This window comes from Perognathus longimembris, chromosome 23 (genome assembly GCF_023159225.1).
Source record: "Perognathus longimembris pacificus isolate PPM17 chromosome 23, ASM2315922v1, whole genome shotgun sequence".
NCBI lineage: Eukaryota > Metazoa > Chordata > Mammalia > Rodentia > Heteromyidae > Perognathus > Perognathus longimembris.
In genome coordinates this window covers 19,553,537-19,575,460 of record NC_063183.1, presented here as the reverse complement: position 1 = coordinate 19,575,460, position 21,924 = coordinate 19,553,537, and the positions used below count along the sequence as shown (strand labels likewise).

At 47.2% G+C, this 21,924-nt stretch overlaps 1 protein-coding gene across 4 annotated transcripts in view; it reads right to left on the bottom strand.

Annotated features, from left to right (window-relative positions):
• Positions 1–6,570: 6,570 nt before the first annotated feature.
• The window catches only part of Dapk2 (death associated protein kinase 2), a 93,893-nt gene continuing 78,539 nt past the window's right edge, over positions 6,571–21,924 (bottom strand). For 2 of the 4 annotated variants that reach the window (XM_048332842.1, XM_048332841.1), the window contains one exon: positions 20,325–21,180. In XM_048332842.1, coding sequence (XP_048188799.1) covers positions 20,572–21,180 — 609 coding nt within the window. In that variant the 3' untranslated portion in view covers positions 20,325–20,571. Of the gene's footprint in view, positions 6,789–9,652; positions 9,737–9,858; positions 9,949–20,324; positions 21,181–21,924 lie in introns of those variants that run through there. The other 2 variants (XM_048332840.1, XM_048332839.1) reach the window with 2 other exon arrangements.

Genomic DNA, 21,924 nt, shown 5'->3' with positions numbered 1-21,924 from the left:
GTGGTGAAAGATAAGAGGGACTCTCGGCAAGAGATCTCTTCTTTTGTTATTTTTATTTTGTTGCTGGCTCACTTTTCTTTTCTTTATGTATGGTTTATTTGCGTGTATATCTTCAGGAGGGTCAGGGGAGGAAACAGAACTGAGGGGAAAGGGTGAAAAAGTGCAGCAGTGGAGCTCACTGGACAGTGTGATAGTGAACTATACAATTTGCAGGTGGAGATGGGAGGGAGGGCCTGGGAGAGAGTGAGGGAAGGGGAAAAGACTGTATGAAAGGAAATGTACTCATTACCTGACTCATGTAATTGTAATCCCTCTGTACCTTTATAATAACAACAACATAATTTTTTTTTAAAGTGTGATTTTATTGTTATTACTAAGGAGTTGTACAAGGGGTGACAATTCCATAAGTCAGGTAATAAGTACAGACAATATCACCCCTTCCTTTGCTTTCCCTCAGTTTCCCCCTCTCATCCCTGCCCACAGCTAAAACTTTGTTTTCTCTTTTTTTGACTTTTTTTGTTTATTAATTGTACACAAATTTTTTGACAAGGTGTTGTGCAAAAAGGGTACAGTTACATAGTAGGGCAGTGTGTACATTTCTTGTGATATCTTACGTCCTGTTTTTCTATCCCTTCTCTAGGTCAGGTAGACATATATACAATATACAATGTATCAAGAACATATTCAGTATTCACAGACTTGGTCTCTACTGTCTCTCTGTCTCCCTTTCTTAACAGTCATATATCAGTGAGATCATGCCTCTTTGTTTTCTGTGTTCTAGGCTTGTCTCGCTCAACATTATTTGTTCGAGTTCTGACCATTTCCCTGCGAATAACAATATTTCACCATTCCTAATCGCTATGTAGTATTCCATTGTGTATAAGTACCATATTTTTTGGATCCATTCGTCTGTGGAGGGGCATCTGGGTTGTATCCATATTTTGGCTATTGTGAATTGTGCCGCGATAAACATGGAAGTACAAATGTCTTTTTGATATCTTGGGGTTTGCTGTTTAGGATAGATGCCTAGGAGTGGTATGGCCGGGTCATAGGGTAGGTCTATATTGAGCTTTTTGAGAAACCTCCATACTGTTCTCCAAAGTGGTTGTACTAATTTGCACTCCCACCAACAATGGAGAAGGGTTCCTCTTTCCCCGCACCCCCTCCAGTATTTGTTGTTGCCTGAGTTCAGAATATAGGCCATTCTAACTGGGGTGAGGTGGTATCTCAGGGTTGTTTTTATTTGCATTTCCTTTACCACCAGGGATGTTGAGCATTTCCTCATGTGTTTCTTTGCCATTTTTATATCTTCTCTTGTGAAGTCTCTCTTTAGCTCCTTTGCCCATTTCCTAATAGGTTTATTGGGCTTGGAGGGGCTTAGTTTTTTGAGTTCTCTGTAGAACAACATAAATTTTAAAAAATAAAACCACCGGGTATAACTGTTCCATTTCATCTTTTTTTCAGTTTTAATCATCAGAGTGTTGTCACTTCAAAGTATCTTGCTATAATCAATAGGTATTTTGTATAAGCCTCAAAGTAGCCACCAAGGAAAATCTATACGAGATAAACCTCAAATAATAAGCTTGGGGTCAAAACATATCGAGAGCAGATCACTTACCCACAAGAGTGCAAGAGATGGAGAAAAAGAAATGAACCATAATGAAACTAGAAACATGGAGGGGGGGAAAGAGGGAGACTATTTAGAAGCAGGAAGAAGAACTGAAGAAGCACATTGGCTGAATTCCAAAATGGGGCAAACCCATGTAGAAACAGAGGGACTGCCTGGTCCGATAACTCTACAAGCCTTGCCCGACCGAGCCCATGGGTTTCAATGCAGAGACTCCCCAAGGCAGCTAAGAGCACAGACCGGCAATGCAGGCCGAGGAAGCTGGTTCAGGCCTCTGTCCCCAGGCAAACTCCCAGGATAGGTGCCACTTGAGGAGGCCAGGCAGGGAAGGGCAGGGGAATGTCTCTCTCTTCTCTGCTGAGTGAGAATAAAAATCCCAGTCCCAACGTGGTGTTCATTGGCTCATGCTTATCATCCTAGTTACTCTGGAGGCTATGATCTGAGAATCACTGCTCAGAGCCAGCCCATGGAGACAAAAACTTTTCTCCTCGAATTAACCAGCACAAAGCTGGAAGTGGGGGACTGGTTGGAGTGGCAGGGTGGCAGCTGCGAGAGCAGGAGGCCCTAAGTTCAAGGCTCGGTCTAGGTCTTCACCCAGGGGATGTGAAGACCCTTCTTCAACAGAGGCAACTGGGGAGATCAGGACGTAACTGTTTTTATATCGCTTACTAAATCCTTTTCTTATGATGATTATGTGTTTTGGGGGTGGGTGTTGTACTAACCACTTGAGCTGCACCTCTGTCTCTCCTCCTCCCACCTTTAAAAAATTTTTAATGTTTAGGATACAGTGTCACTTTTTTTTTTTGCACACACTAGCCTGGACTCTGATCCTCATTTATGCCTCACAAGTAGCTTGGCTATAGACATGTAACACCATACCTGGCTTATTGGTTAAAATGGGTGAATCCTGATTTTCCTATGAAGGCTGGCCTCAAATTATGACTGTACTGATCTTTACCTCCTGAATAGCTATGATATAGGCACTGGCCACAACACCTGGCCCTTTATTATTACTTTTCAATTAAAAAATTTTTTTCCAGGTGCCAGTGGCTCATGCCTGTATTCCTAGCTACTCAGGAGGCTGAGATCTGAGGATCCTGGGCAGGAAAGTTCATGAGACTCTTATCTCCAATTAACCAGTGGAAAACTGCAAGTGGCACTGTGGGTCAAGTGGTAGAGTGGCTGGCTTTGAGCTGAATAGCTCAGAAACAGTGCCCATATCCAGAGTTCAAGCCCCATGACCAACAAATATATATGTGTATCTATATATACAAAAATACATGTGTACATATACACACATATGTAATATATTATAAACTATTCTATATTATTAGATTATATTAAATGTTATTAGATATATTAAATATTATATATGTGTATATTTGTATATATATGCATATATACATGTATATACATATATTTAATTTTTAGAATATAGTCTCACTTTTTTTGCACATGATAGCCTGGACTTTTATATGTGTGTGCATTATTCTCTCTATATATACATATACATGTATATATGCATATATACATGAATATATGTATGATTGTGTATATGTATATATATATTTTTTGGTCATGGGGTTTTGGCTGTCCTTGAGCTTTTTTCACTCAGGGCTAGCACTCTACCACTTTGAGCCACAGGTTTTCAAGTGGTTAGTGGGAGGTAAGAGTCTTATAGACTTTCCTGCCTGGGCTGGCTTCAAACCATGATCCTCAGATCTCAGCCTCCTGAGTAGCTAGGATTACAGGTGTAAGCTACTGGCATTCCTGTATTATTTTAATGTGATACTTGGTACATGCAAGTGCATGGACAGATAACATGGAAATTAGGAAGCACATTAATAAGCCAAACTCTCAGAAGCCTACCATGAATTCAGAGGTGGCCAAAACACAGGCAATAGACCCAGTGCCCACCCTGCTCCCCCTCTCCAGCTCAGCTGCCTGATGTAAGCTCCCTTCCCTCCCTAATCTGGGGTGAGTTCTTTCTTGCTTCTAAAATACATGATCACATTTGCTTGTCTTTCTAAACATATGGTATCGGTTTGAGGCTTTTTAAAATGAAAAATATCATACTGTACGTGGTTCTCCAGGATTCTTTCTCCATCTATCACTGTACTTTTCCAGGAAAAAGCTGACAAGAATGTAAATGTGGGGTAGACAAAACTGGGCTGGAATCCAGACTCCAAGTTCTCCAGCTGGGTGATTGCAGGCAAATTGCTTAACTACTCTGAATGGCAGCTTTATCATCGACATAAATGGGGCTCTCATTTCCCTTCTGAGGTTTTGAAGAGGACGACATGAAATGTATGAAGAATGTCCGATTGCAAAGTAGGCCTTTACAAATCAACCCAACCTCTTTCGCTTTCATGTCTCTGCTTTTCCTTTAATTCAGGGGGTGGAGGCAACACTGGCTGAGTCTAAGAACTAGGAGCATGAATTTCATTCAATAAGCCAAGAAATTACTAAAATATATTCTTAGCTATATATTATAAATAGACAATGGATGGAAGGGGAGAGAAATGAGAATTAGTGGCAAGAGAAGGCAAGTCAGTAAGAGACACCAGGAATGGAAGATGGCCAACTGTTTCTACGTGTGTGTGTGTGTGTGTGTGTGTGTGTGTGTGTGCCCGCACCATTGATGGGGCTTGAACTCAGGACTTGAATACTGTCCTTTAGCTTTTATTGCTCCAGGATGGTACTGTACCACAGCTCCACTTCCAGCTTTTTTGGTGATTAATTGGAGATAACAGTCTCATGGATTTTCCTGTCTGGTCTGGCTTTGAACCTAGATCCTCAGATCTCAGCCTCCTGAGTAGCTAGGATTACAAGCATGAACCACTAATGCCCAACTGACTTCTGGCTTTTTACTGGTTACCGGGAGATAAGTATCTTGGATTTGTGTGTCTAGGCTGGCTTCGAACCACTCAGCCTCTGATCTGAGGCTCGAACTACTCAGCTGAGATCTGAGGATCTCAGATCTCAGCCTCCTGAGTAGCTTGGATTACAGGCATGATTACTGCTGTCTAGCTCTGTGTTTTTTTTTTTTTAATATCACCATTGTCCACAGCCCTTCAATCATAACAATCCACAAAGCTGGTTTGTTTAGAATAAGATGCTCTCAAAAGACCACCAAGGAAGATATCCTTTGTGGGTAGAGAAAAAGTGAACAGAACAATCTTAGAATGACACCACGGTGGGGACAACATGGAAAGGGAGTTCTTCAAGCTTATGGCAGATACAGTTCCTTTCAACATGCCAGTCCTCACATGAACTATCCACATGTACTTGCTTTGATCGCCCACAGAATCCGGGCTTGACATCTTTCATAGGAAAGATTATGGAACGGCCTTCATTTGCTTCGAAAACAAGGTTTTTGCAAATCAATATGCAAGTGGAAAAAGTGAATTGCAATCTAAGGCCTGGAGTCAGGAAGGCTGGTGAGATTGACATTAAAACACAGTGCATGCTACAATATTTATGTGTGCATTTATGAAATATTAACGTAGCATCTTGCAAGCACACTGGCTAATGCTCTGGGGCAGGAACCCATCATACCTCTTCAAAGAGCTGTCTTTTAGCCAGGCATGGCTTTCAATCCTGGCAAAGCTCCATTTGGCCTCAAAGCATACTGTGGCCTTTCTTAGCCTCCCTGTGTCAGGTTGCCATTATATCCTTCTTCAGAGCCAACAAAACACCCTGGGCTAGCCACACCCACACTCACACCTAGATACCAGCTGCCCTCTGCTAGTAGAGAGATAAGGACTGGAGCCGTGTCTGGGAGTGGCATGGCTGCCTAGCTTCTGGCTCTCAAAGGCATAGGCAAAGGATGTGCATCCTCAAAGTCCCCATGTAGGCCCTCAGCCTGGCCTTTGTGCTTCCCAAGGGATTGTGGGAAAGGCAGCAGGTACTACCAATCACCAGAGAGCCAAACATGCTTTATAGGACTTGGGTAAGAAGGTGAGAAAAAACCCAGGCGCTGGCAGATCAGGTCTATAATCCTAGCTACTCAGGAGGCTAAGATCTGAGGGTCCACTGTTCAAAGCCAGCCAGAGCAGGAAAGCCTATGGAGATTCTTATCTCCAATTAACTACCAAAAAAAAAAAAAAAAAAAAAAAAAGAAAAGAGTCAGAATTGGAGCTGTGGCTCAAGTGGTAGAACACAAGCACAAACGCTCAAGAACAGCATCCAGGCTCTGAGTTCAAGCCCCAGGACCAGCACTAAAATAAAAAATAAAACCAAAAAGAAGCTCACACCTGTAATCGTAGCTCCTCAGGAGGCTGAGATCTGAGGATCACAGTTCCAAGTCAGCCCGGGCAGGCAAGTCCATGAAACTCTTATCTCCAATGAACAACCAGAAAACCAGAAGTGGCGCTATGGCTCAAAGTGGTAGAGCACTAGCCTTGAGCTGAAGAGCTCAGGGACAGAGCCTAGGCCCAGAGTTCAAGCCCAGCAACCGACCAAAAAAAAAAAAAAGACGAAGAAGAAGCAGCTACCAAACATTAAATAAACAAGAAGTTTAATAAAAATGAGAAAAACCAGAGCACGGTGGGATCGCACTGGACTTCATTAGAAGGTCTGATGTGGATGTCTAGATTTCATTTGGCTTTCTGGGAGGACACAGGATTGGTCCCTTATACTCCAAGATTCTCTTCAGCCAGTCCTCCTGCTCCCATGGGGGCGACTTCTGTCTTCTGGATGTTGATTGTTGACCAGGCTGCTTCTGAACGGCCTCATCGGATAAGCCAAGCTTCCTGAGGGTGACCTTCACCCCCTAATGAAGATGATGTCCCTTACGAGTCCACGCCCTTCCCCCAGGTCCTGAGGTTGGCGGATAGACCAAAGCCAGCTTCATGGTGAATTGAGAGATTCAGAAATACTGGAAGGTCTCTAGGCTTCCCACAAGGTCTTCTGAACCCTTGAACCCTGCAGGCCAATCTCTCTCTCTCTCTCTCTCTCTCTCTCTCTCTCAGGAATGCAGAACTCCTGGGTGCTGGTGATGCACAGCGTCCATGAGCTTGGACAGAAGGGAGCCCCACTGGGCCTGGGCCTCCCCGGTAGCCACTGCAAGCTGGGCCACTTAGGATGTACTGCTCCTCCTCCGAGGGTGGAGGGCTTTCCTCCTGGCGATGTCCTCCTCCGAATCACTCTCACAATTTCTCTGGGGAGGAAGGAGGAATAAAAGAGGCCCCAAGGGCAGGTTGTCAAAGGATGCCAGGAATGGGGCTCTACTGGACAACATGAGCCAGAGGGTATCTAAGCCAGGAAGATGATGTAGAAGCAAAGTCTATTGCTCCATGCAGAGACCAAAGGCAGGAGGGGAGCTTGAAATGAGGCCAAATCAACTGCCCAGAGGCTGGAGTCCGGGAGCCAGCATTCAAGGGCATGGGGAAAGGCCAGATGATAATAATGAAAATCACATCTGGTACTGTTTGTAGCTGCCACGTAGTCATGACCACTCAGATTAGAAGGCTGTGGGACCCTGTCTCTCCTGAGCTCAGCCTATAGGGAAGACACTGGATAGCCACAGGTTCCTCTTTGAGCTCCGTCAGCCACTAAAGCACATACTCTGCGTGGCCTTGCTTGTACTATACTGTCAGCAGCCTGCTAGAGCTGCACCACTTTTTCCAAGGAAATGACTTATGAGCTCTGTTTTCATATGCATGAGGAATAAAGTCTAAATATAATCTGTCAGGTCTCACAGGGTTAAATCTGAGCCATCGTAGCTACCAAGAGAGGTCATAATGTCTTTCTACTCTCAGGTCACCACTAACTTAACCTAATCATTAAAATTAGTAAAAGAAGAACAAATGCAGGGTTAAATGTGTCATTAAAAAGAATCAGTAGTTTGGTGCTGGGTATGGTGGCTCAGGCCTGTAATCTCACCTATGTGGAAGGTAGATAGATATTAGAAGGATCACGGTCTAACAGTTAAGGACAATCCTTTTGGGAATCTGTGAAACTTAGGTCCTTTGAGATCTAATCCTTTTCCATTTATAGGGTGAGCCACTGAGTTAATGGTATTGAGCCAGTAGAAAGAAGGCTATCTGTGTGTGTGTGTGTGTGTGTGTGTGTGTGTGTGTGTGTGTGTGTGTGTGTGGTGTGTATACATACTAGAGTTTGAACTCAGGGGCTGGTCATTGTCCTTGAGCTTTTGTACTCAAGGCTCATGTTCTACCACTTGGGCCACAGTTCCACTTCCTGCCTTTTTGTGGTTCACTGGAGATAAGAGGTTCACAGACATCCCTGCCCAGGCTGGCTTTGAACCATAATCCTCAGATCCCAGCCTCCTGAGTAGCTTGGATGACAGGCACGAGCCACCAGCACGTAGCAAGAGGTTGATCTCTAGATGTTTGCATAGGGTCAGAGTTAGGAAAGAAATGAATGTTCTTCTTAACTGCTCTCCATTACCCTGCTCCCCAGATTGCATCTGGTCAAAGCACTGGAACTAGAGGCTCAGGCTGGAAGGCAGGCCTGCTGGCAGTCTGTCATGCACACAACAGGTGAGCCTGGGTCAGCTGGAAATCCAAGGTCAAGACCAACATAAGCCAAATACATCCTGGACCCAGCTTTTGGCCATAACAATAAAAATAACTCAAGCTCTGCTGAATAGCAACTTTTTTAGCATGAGTCAGAGCAGAACAATAAAAAGTAAGCTGAGTAAAGTCTGCCTGTGGTGCAAAAGGATTCTCAGAGGGAGAGAAGTCTAGTCTTCTTTAGAAAAGATGAGAATAACAGCCAGAAAAGGGACTCAGCTCAGCCAAAGCTCCACAGGTCCTGGCAGGAGCAGGAAATAAACAAGAGCTGAAGAAAAAGGACTCAAGGACATGTGCTCAGAATGGGGAGCACAAGGGTGTGTGCATTTTTTTTTTTTTTTTGGTGGCCATACTGGGGCTTGAATTCAGGATCTCAAGCTCTCACTTGACTTTTTCTACTCAAGGGTGGCATTCTACCACTTGAGCCATATCTCCACTCTGGCTTATTATTATTATTATTTTGCTAGCTAATTGGAGATAAGAGTCTCCCTGATTTTTCTTCCTGGGCTGACTTTGAATGAACCATGATCCTCATATCTTTGCCTCCTGAGTAGCTAGGATTATAGGCATGAGTCACAGTGCCTGGATATTTATTGTTTTTGACACACAGTCTTGTTATCAGGCTGGCCTCCTGCTCCAACCTCTCAGCTTCTGGGATTACAGGCACCCACCATTCATCTACAGGAGGATTTTAAACAACAATTACTGACACATTGAGCGGTTACATGGAAGGTTATAGGGACAGGTGATCACTTCATCCATGACCACCTATGAGACAGGAACTATTATTAGCTCTGTTTAGCAAATGGTGACATTTTGGTACAGGGATGTTAAACGCTTCCCTTAAGGTCACACAGCTGGTAGGTAGCAGATCTGAATTCTGGTAGTCTGACATTATAAGACTCATTTTAAATGCACATTAAACTATCACAGTGTAAGGTATTTTTTTTAAACATTCTTGTTGTAGAAAAGTTGCAAAGGGGAGCTAGAGCGCCCATTCTAAAAGCAAATTTATGGACGATCAGAGATAAATTTTGGGTAAGGTGCCGGTGGTTTACACCTCTAATCTAGCTACTCAAGAGGCTTGAGATCTGGATGATCAAGGTTTGGAGCCAGTCCAGGCAGAAAACTTGGGGGAGATGCGAGCTCCAATGAACCAGCAAAAAGCTAGAGTACTTTCAATGCCCAAGTGGTAGAGAGAAAGCTGTGAGCAAGAAAGCCACCAGAATGAAAGCTGAGACCCTGAGCTCCAGTCCTAGTATTAGAAAAAAAAAATTAGGACGGTCTGTGGTGTTCATTCCCCAGAGCCCCCACAGACCCTGGAGGGCTGCAAGTCTTCAGAAGATTCCAGATCCCTCAAAAGCTCCTGTTGTCCCATTGTGGTGCCCCCACCCACCCCAGCACCAGCAAGAGGACCCTTAAATACACACACATATTTTGAGGAGAAAAAAACAAAGGAGGGAGGTAGGGAGGCTCTGCATTCACTCACCAGGTCCTCAGCTGGCCTCAGGTGCACCTTCTTCATCAGAGAACGCGTCAGATGGTTGCACAAGGAGACGATGCTGAAGGAGAGCTGAGAGGGAGGAGCAAAGGATCCACAGGTGAGAAGGCCCAGAGCCCCTAGCCACCAACTGGAAGAACCCAGTCAGCACCCATTACCATCCCCACCCTGACCTTGCCCAGACTCTGACCCACCTTCCACCGCCTGCGGACATACTGCTTCTTAAAATTCTCCAGGTTGACCACAGACTCCCGGCGCACCATGGCTTGCTGCGTATCCACTGGCTGAGAAAGCACAGAATGGCAGTGTCATCCACTGGACTTCAGATGGCAGCCAACCCACCGCCCTGCAGGACCCCAGCTTGCTCCGGGCCTGGGCCCCTCCCCGCGGGCAGAGGAAGGTCACGCAGAGGAAGTCACAGTGAGGGCACCGGTACAGATGGCTCAGCTGCCATTGGAGATGCCCTGAGCTTTTATTTACCACTGGCCAGGCTGGAGGCCCCGCCTCTCCTGAAGGCAGAGGCATCAATTAGCATCACCTTGAGAAGAAGGTCATGGGATAGCATGACCCAGCCCAGTATACTAGGCTGAGTCCTGGCTCAGCTCAGCAGAGTGGATGCCTTGCTGCTGGTTGGTAATGTTCCTTTACAAAATAAATAGAAGGAGGGCTGGGGATATAGCCTAGTGGCAAGAGCGCCTGCCTCAGATACACGAGGCCCTAGGTTCGATTCCCCAGCACCACATATACAGAAAACAGCCAGAAGCGGCGCTGTGGCTCAAGTGGCAGAGTGCTAGCCTTGAGCAGGAAGAAGCCAGGGACAGTGCTCAGGCCCTGAGTCCAAGGCCCAGGACTGGCCAAAAAAATAAAAAATAAAAAAAAAATAAATAGAAGGAAATAGGGTCCTTGATGGGGGTCAGATAGAGAAAGATATATATATCTACTACTATACATGTAGTAGCCTTTCATGGCCTGGTGGTCTTCAAGAGGCCTGGCATGGCTTCTCTGAGCCTCAGATTTCCTGTTTGTAATATGGGGGGGGGGGGGGGGCGGGCGGGTAGTAACCTCATTGCCACAGAGTTACTAAGTGTTAAACAAATGAGGATAATCTTAATTGTAACTAAGTGGTTACCCTTCCTGTCTTCTCTGTTTCCTCTTCAATGTCCTCTTTTTGTAAAGCAAGGCTATCCTTGAGATAGGATTTGGGGAGTTCTATGGGCCTCCTAAAATGCTTTGTGAGTTTTCCTGTGTGAACTTGTTACATGAATGGTCACAAACAGCATTGTCCCTATGACTAAAAAGTGGAAACGATCTAAGTGCAGGCGATGAAGGACCCAGAACCCTGTGTTACATCATACAGTGAAAGCAAGTATCATGTTGATATATGTGGAGTTGCCTTGAAAACATTAAGTGGAAGAAGCCAGACAAAAAAGGCCCATATTATGTGAATCCATTTATATAAAATACCCAGCATAGGTAAACCTATAGAGATAGGAAGTAGGTTTAAGTTTCTGGAGACTGAGGATTGGAGCATGTGTGTACAGACATGCATTTCTTCCGGTCACTAGCTTCCATCTTTTTCCTTTCTTTCTTTTCTTTTCTTTTTTTTTTTTTTTTTTTGGTGTTGGTACTTGGGCTTGAACTCAGAGCCTTTCATGCTTGTTTGACTTTTCCACTCAAGGCGGGAGATCTACCACCTGAGCCACACACCCCCAGTTCTGGCTTTTTACTGGTTTGTTAGAGATAAGAGTCTCATGGACTTTCCCGTCCCAGCTGGCTTTGAACTGTGCTCCTCAGGCCTCAGCCTCCTCAGGAGCTAGGCTTACAAGTATGACACACCATGCCCAGCTCCCATTCATTTTCAAAGGACCCCTCAATATCAAGAAAAGGCCCAGAAGGCCCAGAAGGATCCTCCGGGCCCTATGTGGCTGGGTTTTCCTCTGCTCCCATGGCAGAGCCACGGCTCAGCATCCCTGAGAGCCCAGGGAGGCGGCCCCTTGCTTCCCCGTCACTGGCCCCATCTCCTAGCTGTGCAGGGAGCTTCGCTCCACTCCAGTTGGTCTTCATCGTGGTACCATCATGGCACCACAGGAGGCCAGAGTGCACTGCTGGCTCCACCCACTCTGGACCCGGCATCCACACGAGATCGATTCCAGGACTGTCCCATCTCCCCCTGGCAGGCCTCCGTGTTGCAAAGCCCAATTCAAGTGTGACCTCCTCCTTCAAGACGACTCCTAAGAAATGTCTCTATCCCTGACATGGAATATAACCCAAGAAAAATTATTTATAAAAACAAGTGGAAAGCCAGGTGCCAGTGGCTCAGGCCTGTCATTCTAGCTACTCAGGAGGCTAAAATCTGAGGATCACAGTTCAAAGCCAGCCCAGGGAAGAAAAGTCTGTGAGATTCTTATCTCCAAATAGCCCCCAAAAAGACAAAGTGAGCTGTAGCTCAAGTGGTAGAGCACCAGCCTTGAGGTTAAAAAAAAAAAAATCTCAGGGACAGGAAGTGCCCAGAACCTGAGTTCAAGCCCTAGGACCAGCATGCACGCGCGCGCTCGCACACACACACACACACACACACACACATACAACCAAGTAGAGGATTGGCATACCCCCAACATACCCATGGCACACCCCCAACATACCCATGGCACCTCCATGCTCCTTTGTTACCTGGGGCACCTGTCTCTGCCATTTTGGCACCTCCATGCTCTTTTGTTGCCTGGGGCACCTGTCTCTGCCATCTTGGCAGCTGAGGCCTCCCACTGCAAGGCAGCAACTTGAGAACACCGGGACTTTCTTCATGTCTCTGTTAATGCCCCAGGCTCCTCCTCTCCCCTCCTCTTGAACTAATAACACTGGGTGCTGGAGAACCAGTTGCATGGTTGAACTAGCAGCTTCCTGAGCTACTGAAGAGACAAACTGGAAGACAACCTCAAGACCTAGGATGTGTTCCATCTCACCAAGGAGAGGCTCAGGCTGGTTGATCAGCCCAGCCACTACATCCCATGAAAGTGTGTTAGGACACTCTCACCCCATACAGCCCTGCCCCAGAAGTCAACAGGAGAGTTCTAGGTGGGTGAGAGAGCAGGGGCAAAGTGCAGGCAACCTTCAAGTACTTGAGACAAGAGAAGGCCATGGGATGTTCACTCTCCACAAACTGGAAACACAGAGGTGTGGGCCAAGGGACAAGAAGGCACGGAGGAGGAGAAAGTGGCAGATAAGGAAGAGCGGGGAAAGAGAATCATGGGACTATATCTGTCTCTCCTGGCCCCTTCCCTAACTATCTATCACTCTGCTACATACAGCACCTGCAAGCCCAGCCCTAAATCTAGGGCCCTCCTGGAAGGGAGGATTTTCTGCTCCTGTGGTTCCCCAAGACTCTCCATATACTCCTAATGAGCTCCAAGAGACCCCAGGACCAGCAGAAATGTCAGATGGGGCTGCTTCCAGAACTCAAAGTGACACAATTACTCCCAAGGCCTTGTCTATATGCTGCATACAGCAGCCTAAGACCCAAGGAGGAGGCCACCCCAGCACGGAATCTGTCAGCCGGGCCTTTCCTGATCAAAGGCCTCCTTGGATGCTAAGAGGCTCACCAAAGGGAAACCCTCATCTCAGCCTGCAAAGTCCGGTGGCAATTCTGCAGGGAAATCTGTTCTCAAAGGAAACGTGGCACAATCTCTTGATGAACCTGAGGCGGGAGAGGGGAGAAGGAGCTAGGCCTGACAACCCCCCCATACACCTCCTGTATGCACAGGGGAGGCTGTCTCCAGTCTTGTGGTCCATCCATGATACCAGGGAGCTTAGATAATTCTTGGGAAAATGTTGGGAAGAGAGGCAAGAAGACAGAAAGTGGTGACTGGAGTCATGTTATGTTTGTGACCATGTAAATGCATCTGACACAGTCCAGTGCATGAACTAGGTCAGCATCAATATCCTCAGAGCAAGGAGAGGAAGTAACAGCCCCCACAAGGGCCTGAGAAAAGATCCCTGGCTTTCCAGAAGAGTTTTTTTTTTTCCCCCTCTAAATACCAGACTTCCTGTAGAAACTGCAGACAGATTGCAGCTTTTCAGGCCTCCATCTGTTCTGGCAGCACCATGACTCCTCAGAAAGCCAGGAACACCCACTTTGCTTTCTGTCTGGGGCTGTCACTCTCTGCATTGCCCCCTCTCTCTTCCCTCAGCTCTCCACCTTGCTGATGGTATCTCCATGGCTCCCTTTGCCGGCTGGGCCTCGCTCTGCTGCCCTCAGTACCTGTTTTTCTAGGAAGAGGCATGGGAACCTGTGGGCTCCTGAGCCTGTGCCTCCTACTAACAGGTGAGAAGCTTCAGAAAGGCCAAGGGCCGGAGGGCTGCCCTGTTAATGCAGGAGAAAATGGGACAAGGTAGAAGGGTCTCTTTTCTGGGTAGAAAGGTCTCTTTTCTGTGCCTGGCTCTCCTTTCCTGTTAGATCCCAGCATGAATATATGGATGTGACCTTCACTTTTCTGAACCATTTCTTGTCTCTGAGGAACAGCTTCCAAAACTCTCCTTCCTGTGTGGTTTCAAGGGACTTGAAAGACAACCACGAAGTGCCAGGTGTGAACTGTGCTTGGGCCCTGATGTAAACAAACCCCGGGACATATGACAGGGCATCCTTGGGAGATGTGGGGACGTGAGTCTGGAAAGATTGTTCAGATGACGTGGGGGAAAGCAGGATGGCAATCACTGCTAATTTTGTCAGGATTGAGATAAGTGGATAGGGTGGTGAGACATTCCTGTAATCCCAGCAACTAGGAAAGCAGAGATCAGAGAATCCATGAGTTTAAAGATAGCCAGGGGTTATACACGTGAGACTGTAGTCACTATGTCATTCTCTATGCTTTGATGCAAATTTTGAACATTGCTTCCCATAACCAAGTTAAAAACAATAACTTTCTTAAAGGCCAGGTGCCAATGGGCCAAGCCTGTGAACTATCTACTCTGGAGGCTGAGACTTGAGGATCACAGTTCGAAACCCAGCCTGGGCAGAGAAACAACCTGTTAGGTTCTTATCTCTAATTAAACACCCCAAAATCTGTGAATCAAGCTGTGGCTCAAGTGGTAGAGCACCAGCCCCAAGCAAGAAAGCTAAGGGACAGCACCCACATGCAAACATCCATCCTTTTTAATTTCCATAATCCTTCTCTCTTCATACTCTACACAACAGTATAGACTTCCTGACCCAACCTGGGCTCATTGCCATCCCACAACATCCTTTTCAGTACTTCCTTCACAAAGATACATCTGGGGTGGGGGTGGGGGTTGTTGGTGATGGAGTGGGCACATCAAGATGGCGTCAGGAGGGGTTGGAGGCACAGTGCAGGTGGTAGAGCACCAGCCAATGAAAGCATCAGATAATGCATTCCAGTCCTGGTCTTAGACAAAGAAAAAAAAAAAAAAAAGAGGGAATTGCCTCAGCTCCCTGCTGCCTCTTGCCTGGCCCTAATCAGAAGTCATCTTTCCTTTTTTTAAAAAAATTAATTTACATATTAGGTATTCCACCACTCAAATTATTTGGGACCCCATCTGTCTCAGATACCCAACCCAGTCTTTTATTCAGGGGTTTTCTTGTCCTTATCTGCTACTCCCCCTTACCCACCCCAGGCTCAGCACACAATTCGCGTTTGTTCACTGGCCTTCTGGGCTACTTGGACAGGCCCGCCGCTGGGTTTCCTCTCCAAGGCACAGAATCTTCTCCACGGGTCAAGAATTTCACAAAGGAGAAAAGCATTCCGTTCCAGACATTTACAGAAGGTCCGCAGTGGGGTGTGTGTGTGCGTGTGTGTGTGTGTGTGTGTGTGTGTGTGTGTGTGTGTGTGTGTGTGTGTGTGTGTGTGTGTGACAGTTGGGCCACCTCAAATACTGACTGTGCTGTGGAATCAGTGAGGGGGAGAAGGAAGCCACCATCATCACTGTCATCAATTGGGGATGGGGCTCACTGCTACCATGATTATGCGGTTCCATTCCCCTCCATTGCCAGCTTCCAGCATTTGCAAAATCATTCACAACCCAACAGTCCCAGCTGTGAGGCTCTGCTTCTAAGGGCCCACTTCCAGATTCCTTGAAAATCTGCATATACATCCCCTGCCTTCCCATTGGCCCAGGATTAGGCCTTGAATTCCGCCTGGCAACTAACCTTTCAGTCACGCTGTGGTGAACTGAAAACATCTCTCATGGTGGCAGAAGGCTCTGACCACAGAATGCCACCAACTGCTCCCTACCCTTGCCCAAAGCTCCTCCCCCCATCTCCCCTGCCCACACCTTCACTGCCCACGGCAGCCCTAGCCTCAACAGGCAGCCCTGAGCATGGGGGAACCAAGGAAGCAGGCCTGCTTGGACTCCTCTCGCCATTAGGGTAGGATGCTAAAGGAGAATGGAGTTTTGATGGGCAGAGGACAGGAGAAGGCCACAGTTTTCTCTGAGCTCTCTGCAAGGGTCAGAGGCATTCGCTCCATTCCCTCTTGAGTTACCTTTCAGTGCTCTTTGTAGTAAAAGGGTCTATTTAGAAAGCATCTGAAGGAGATACAGTGCACAAGCGACCCACCATGAACGCAGGGAGGACTTAGGGCTGGGAGCCCAGCTCAGGGGGCTGAGCCACTGGCTACTCCAGCCAAGCCTTGGTCTCTCTCGAAACAGCTAGAAAATGAGGGTAATTCACGCTGGAGGGTCACTCCACAGCCCCTCGATTCTACAGATCCAAGATAACGATCTCTTTTTCCTAATTCAAATCATCGTTGCCATTTAACTTTTATTGCATTTATTTTGACTTTCACAAGAAAGATTACCCTGCACTGTTCCATTTGCGGCCTTCCTCTCCTTAAGAAACCTGGCTTTGAAGGCCAGGGTCTGTCATAGCCAAAGGGACCTTTGATATCTGCAATATTTGTGTGTGTGTGTGTGTGTGTGTGTGTGTGTATGCATACACACACACATGTGTACATGCAGGTCCTTGGACTTGAACTCAGGGTCTCTCCCTGAGCTTTTTTTGCTCAAGGCTGTTGCTCTGCCACTTGAGCCATAGCTCCCTTTCTGGCTTTTTGGGTGGTTAAGTGGAGATAGGAGTCTCATGGACTTTCCTGTCCAGGCTGGCTTTGAACCACAATCATCGGATCTCAGCCTCCAGAACAACTAGGATTACTAGCATAAGCCACTGGTGCCTGGCTTTATTTGCAATATCTGATACCAAGCAAGTATATGATGTCTCATGACAGAGCAGATAAGACTTCCGAGAGACTGTCGAGGTCATCTGTACCAGTTTCCTCAGGTGGGGCACAGGGAACAGGACTTTTTCATCTTTCTTTGGTTCCAAGATGCACATTTTCAGATCTCAGAAGCCAGGAGGTGTCAAGAACCAACAGTGTCATATCATTGCTATAGTGTTGAGTGAAGCAGGTCCTGGCCTGCTTCAGCCAGCTGTGGGGGGCCACCCAGCCTCTAAATGGGAGGCATGACAGTCCCTTCTTCATGTTTCTCAGTAGCACACTGATTGCGCAAACTCAAAATGCAAATCTGCATGAGGACAAGATTCTTGGCTCTCCCTTTCTGCATGATGATTCTATGTTCTTGTTTCTCTTCTGAGAGTATCTCAGCTTTATGAAGGTATGATTGGGCTTCTTTTAAGCTGTCCTTGCTAGGCTTTTTTCTTTCTGAATAGTACATAAAATAATGATATAGCTTTTTTTTTGTTTTTTGCCAGTCCTGGGCCTTGGACTCAGGGCCTGAGCACTGTCCCTGGCTTCTTTTTGCTCAAGGCTAGCACTCTGCCACTTGAGTCACAGCACCACTTCTGGCCGTTTTCTATATATGTGGTGCTGGGGAATCGAACCCAGGGCTTCAAGTATACGAGGCAAGCGCTCTTGCCACTAGGCCATATCCCCAGCCCTAGCTTTTGTTTTTTTGGTGGTAGTAGTACTGGTGTTTGAACTCAGAACCTTACACTTGCCAGACAGGTGCCCTACCGCTTGAGCCACATCCCCAGTAATGTATTTGATAATCATTGTTTCCTATATTTGATGGCAAAAGTTCCTATTACAAATACTACAGATGATATTTGAAAGGATTCACTTTGCTTACATGAGAGAAGATAGGATTCCAAAGAAAAGATTGCATGAGATCAAGATCTTATGTGTTATCCTAAAGCTCTTCCTGTCTGTGCTATTCACTGGGTGTTCCCCTCCAACGTTAGTTCAAGACCCACCAGTGTACTTCCCACAATTCTGTGGAGAAAGGCAGTGCTCTTTCACATAGCCAAAGCCCTTCTGGACCTGTCATATCTTCATCATACTCTTGTGTTCTCCCCTCTAGCTTTCCTTCTGTCTTCTCATTGCTTCTAGGCTTCAAGGGCCATCTCATCGTGGAGCTTTGGCACGAGTGCCCTGTTGGGAGCACTTCTCTCCCAAGTTTGGTAGCTGATATGCAGCTTTTGCCCTACTGTCTGCTTCTCTTTGGTAGCATGTGGTTTATCTGTGGATTCTGCCTATGTGTGACTCCTCTGGTGATTGATTGGTTTTATTTTATTTTGCTAGTCCCAGGACTTGAACTCAGGGCCTGGGCCCTGTACCTGAGCTTCTTTTGCTCAAACTAGCACTCTGCCTCTTGAGCCACAGCACCACGTCCAGCTTTTTCCTGTGTATGTGGTACTGAGGAATCGAACCCAGGGCTTCATGCTAGGCAAGCACTCTACCACTAAGCCACATTTCCAATCCTATCCTGTGTATGACTCTTGATGAATGCTGGAATTCTTCACTTCACAAGACAGAAGGCCCCTACTTTTACCACTAATGATATGATCTGGAGAAAAATAAATAAATCACATTTCCCCTGTTTCCTCATCTCTAAACTGTGTTTCACATCAAATGCAAATATCTGGCAGGGCTGTTTTGTGAGGCCATGAAGACCCTTTGAAACTAAAACTATCTTCCCCTCAGCCCAGGCTTCCAGCATGATGCTGGGTGATTAGCCATGCCATACCTGTAGGGTCATCTTGATTGGCTTGTCTTCTAGGGAACGGAAGCTGAGATCATGCCATCTGCCGCAAAGGATGCTCAACGCTTTGGCCCTGAACTTCCCAGTCTTTATGTCCACCCTGTTCAAAGACTCATGCAATTTCTCAGCCTCTCAGGGTCCAATGTCCTGGTACACAATAAAGGAATCTCCTTGTTGACAACCTTTCAGTGTTCACCCTCAATACAACACTGGGACTCTGAGCTAAAGATGGGGGGGATGCTGCCTCTTCCCTCTTACTTTGCAGATTGGGCTTCAGACATGAAGCAGCCCGAGAAGGAACAATGATGGCACCTTCTAGGGCACACGTCCCAGGACAATCACCTACAGCCCAGTCAAATCTGGCAACATACATGGTATTGACTCCCTGACTTCTGGGATCTGAACTTTATTAGTAAGGCGAACTCACCTTAGTTTACAGTTAACCTCTCTACTTCCTCTCCTATACCTCATCTCAGAGCTGAACACCCTGGGTTTCCATTTTTATCTCCATCAGCTATCTATGAGTGATCCTAAGTCACTCTCCCTCTGAGTCACTGGTTAGAGCTAAATGAAGAACACCCTCGCCCACCTTCCTACCCTGCAGAGATGATCTCTGAGGCTCACCTGAAGTCTCAGTCATGAGGGCAAAAGTGAAAGTCAATTCAAATGAAATACTTTATGCATTTCTTTTTGGCCAGTCCTGGGGCTTGAACTCAGGGCCTGGGCACTGTCCCTGGCTTCTTTTTGCTCAAGGCTAGCACTCTACCACTTGAGCCACAGCGCCACTTCCGGCTTTTTCTATATATGTGGTGCTGAGGAATCAAACCCAGGGCTTCATGTATACAAGGCGAGCACTTTACCACTAGGCCATATCCCCAGCCCCCTTTATGCATTTTGAAACCCTGCATCTGTCCAGGCGCTGATGGCTTATACCTATAATCCTAGCTATTCAGGAGGTTGAGATCTGAGGATAATGGTTCAAAGCCAGCCTGGGCAAGAAAGTCCATGAGACTCTTATCTCCAATTAACTACCAGGAAAAAAAAGAAAAGCCAGAAATGGATGCGTGGTTCAAGTGGTAAAGTACTAGCCTTGAGCAAAATAGCTCAGAAACAGTGCCCAGGCCCTAAGTTCAAGCCGCAGATTTGGTGTGCATGTGTGTCTGCACATATGCACACGCACGTGCATGTGCGCGCGCACACACACACAATCTGTGTATCTTTCAGAGGCAAGTACCATGCTGAGTTATCATCCTTAGTTAACTTCATTACTGCCCACAACCTGCAATCATAAGGGACGTGGGCAGGATGTGAGAGATGAACTAATCCATCATCACTAATCAATTATCAAGCAGTGCCCCGGCACCAGCCAGCCTTCCCATGGAGAAGGTACCTCGGCGAGGGCTTTCATTCTTTAAATTGTTTCAACAGCTCGACTGCCCTGCCAGCTCTCTTGCAGAAAACCAGACTAGTAAAGGAGGTATAGAATGAATACTTAGTTGGGTGCCAGTGGTTCAGTGGCTAGACACCTGTCATCCTAACTATTCAGGAGGCCAAGACCTGAGGATCACAGTTCAAAGTCAGCCTGGAAAGAAGTTCTGTGAGACTCTTATTTCCAATGAAACAGCAAGAAGCTGGAAGTGGAGGTATGGTTCAAGTGCTAGAGCGAAAAGCCAAGCAAAAATGTCCAGGCCCTGAGTTCAAGCTCCACTACAAGGACCAAAATAAACAATAATAATTTTTAAAAACCTAGCACTTCAGTGAGTGTGAATTTTCTGGAGGGGGGTGGCTATGCTATAGACACACACCCTGCAGGATAACTGTAGCTGGGTGCCTGCCAGGCAGGGTGAAAGACACAGGCTTCTGTCCATCATCCTAGATGCACTATGGCTGGATCCCAGCGTTCAGAGCTTCAAGCCAGCCAGGACTTCCTCGGTGCGTGATCTGTGCAGCAGTTCAGACAGGGATTCACTGGCATCCCGACAGAACACGGAGCCCGGGCCATCTGTGTCCTTCCTCTCGGGCTGGAAGCCTCCCACCAGCTCCTGCATCCACTGGAGGTCTGCGGAGACCTCCCGCCTCAGAGCTTCAAACTGGGCCTGCACATGGTCCAACTTCTTAGCCACCCCTCCAAGGCTGGATCCTGTGACCTGGAGGTCTTCTCGAAGGAGCCTCTTCAAGGACTCCACCTTCCGGAACTCGTACCTGAGCTGGGACAGGTCATGCCGGGCGCTCTCATTCATCTCTCGGTACCAAGCCTCCTTCTCATTGTAGATGGAGACCAGAGCCTCCACGTCATCCTGGAGAATGCCATGAACCTCTGCCAGGGCACGACATCCCTGATCCACCCGAGCCATATCCTCTACCACATGGGCAAAACGCTCAAAGTTGACGTAGGAGTTGTTGTGGGGCATGCTGGAGTGGCATTTGAGGGTATACTCTCTCAGGCGTTTGGTCTTCAGCTGGGGGGGCTGTGTCTTTAGCTGTTCGGGGGATCTGAGCTCTCCTTTGGACTGGCAAGGTGTTCAGACAGAAGAACCAGAATATTAATGTGGGGTGGATTCCAAAGGACAGGCGAAGCTGCGGGCAGAAGGCGCGTGCATGGCCTTTTGGCAGTCACGGCGTGTATCAGGCAATGGGGAGAGCCAGGGTGAGCCCAGCACCCCCACAAGCCATCGGCAAGGTCACAGAGTATGGGGGTGTTGCCTGCATACTCACTCCAAGAGCAGAGGAGTCCAAGGTCATTAGAGGGAGTCTTCACACACACGCACACACACAAACACACACACAGCATTTCAAAGGCCTCATGCAGACAAGCAGGCTGCAGCCAGGATTTTACACACACCCACGCAAGGGCTGGGGCACATCAGGCCACAGCTGGCCGAGAGAGGCTGAGGGGTGTCTTTCTTTCAGGGTTCCTTAGGCCTTGGAAACAGCATGCTCATCAGGAAGGAGCCCGAGAGACTCCCTAGCGCTGGCATGTGGGCTCACCCCCATCTGAAGAGTCCTCAGCCTTTCCTTCCCTTCCAGGAGGAAGTGAACTGGACCTCCTCCCAGATTACTGCAACCCTTCCTGCTTCCCATTACCCATAGTCCTCTGCCCTTTAAAAAAATCTGCACGTGAGTCATCTTCGCTAGCTTTCTCACTGAACAGCCAGCTGAAGCAGAAATCTGGGGAGTGCTTAGTTCATCAGCTGGTACAACGAGGGCCAGGACCCTGGTCTGAATGTCAGCCTTCCAAGGTGATTTTCACTGTA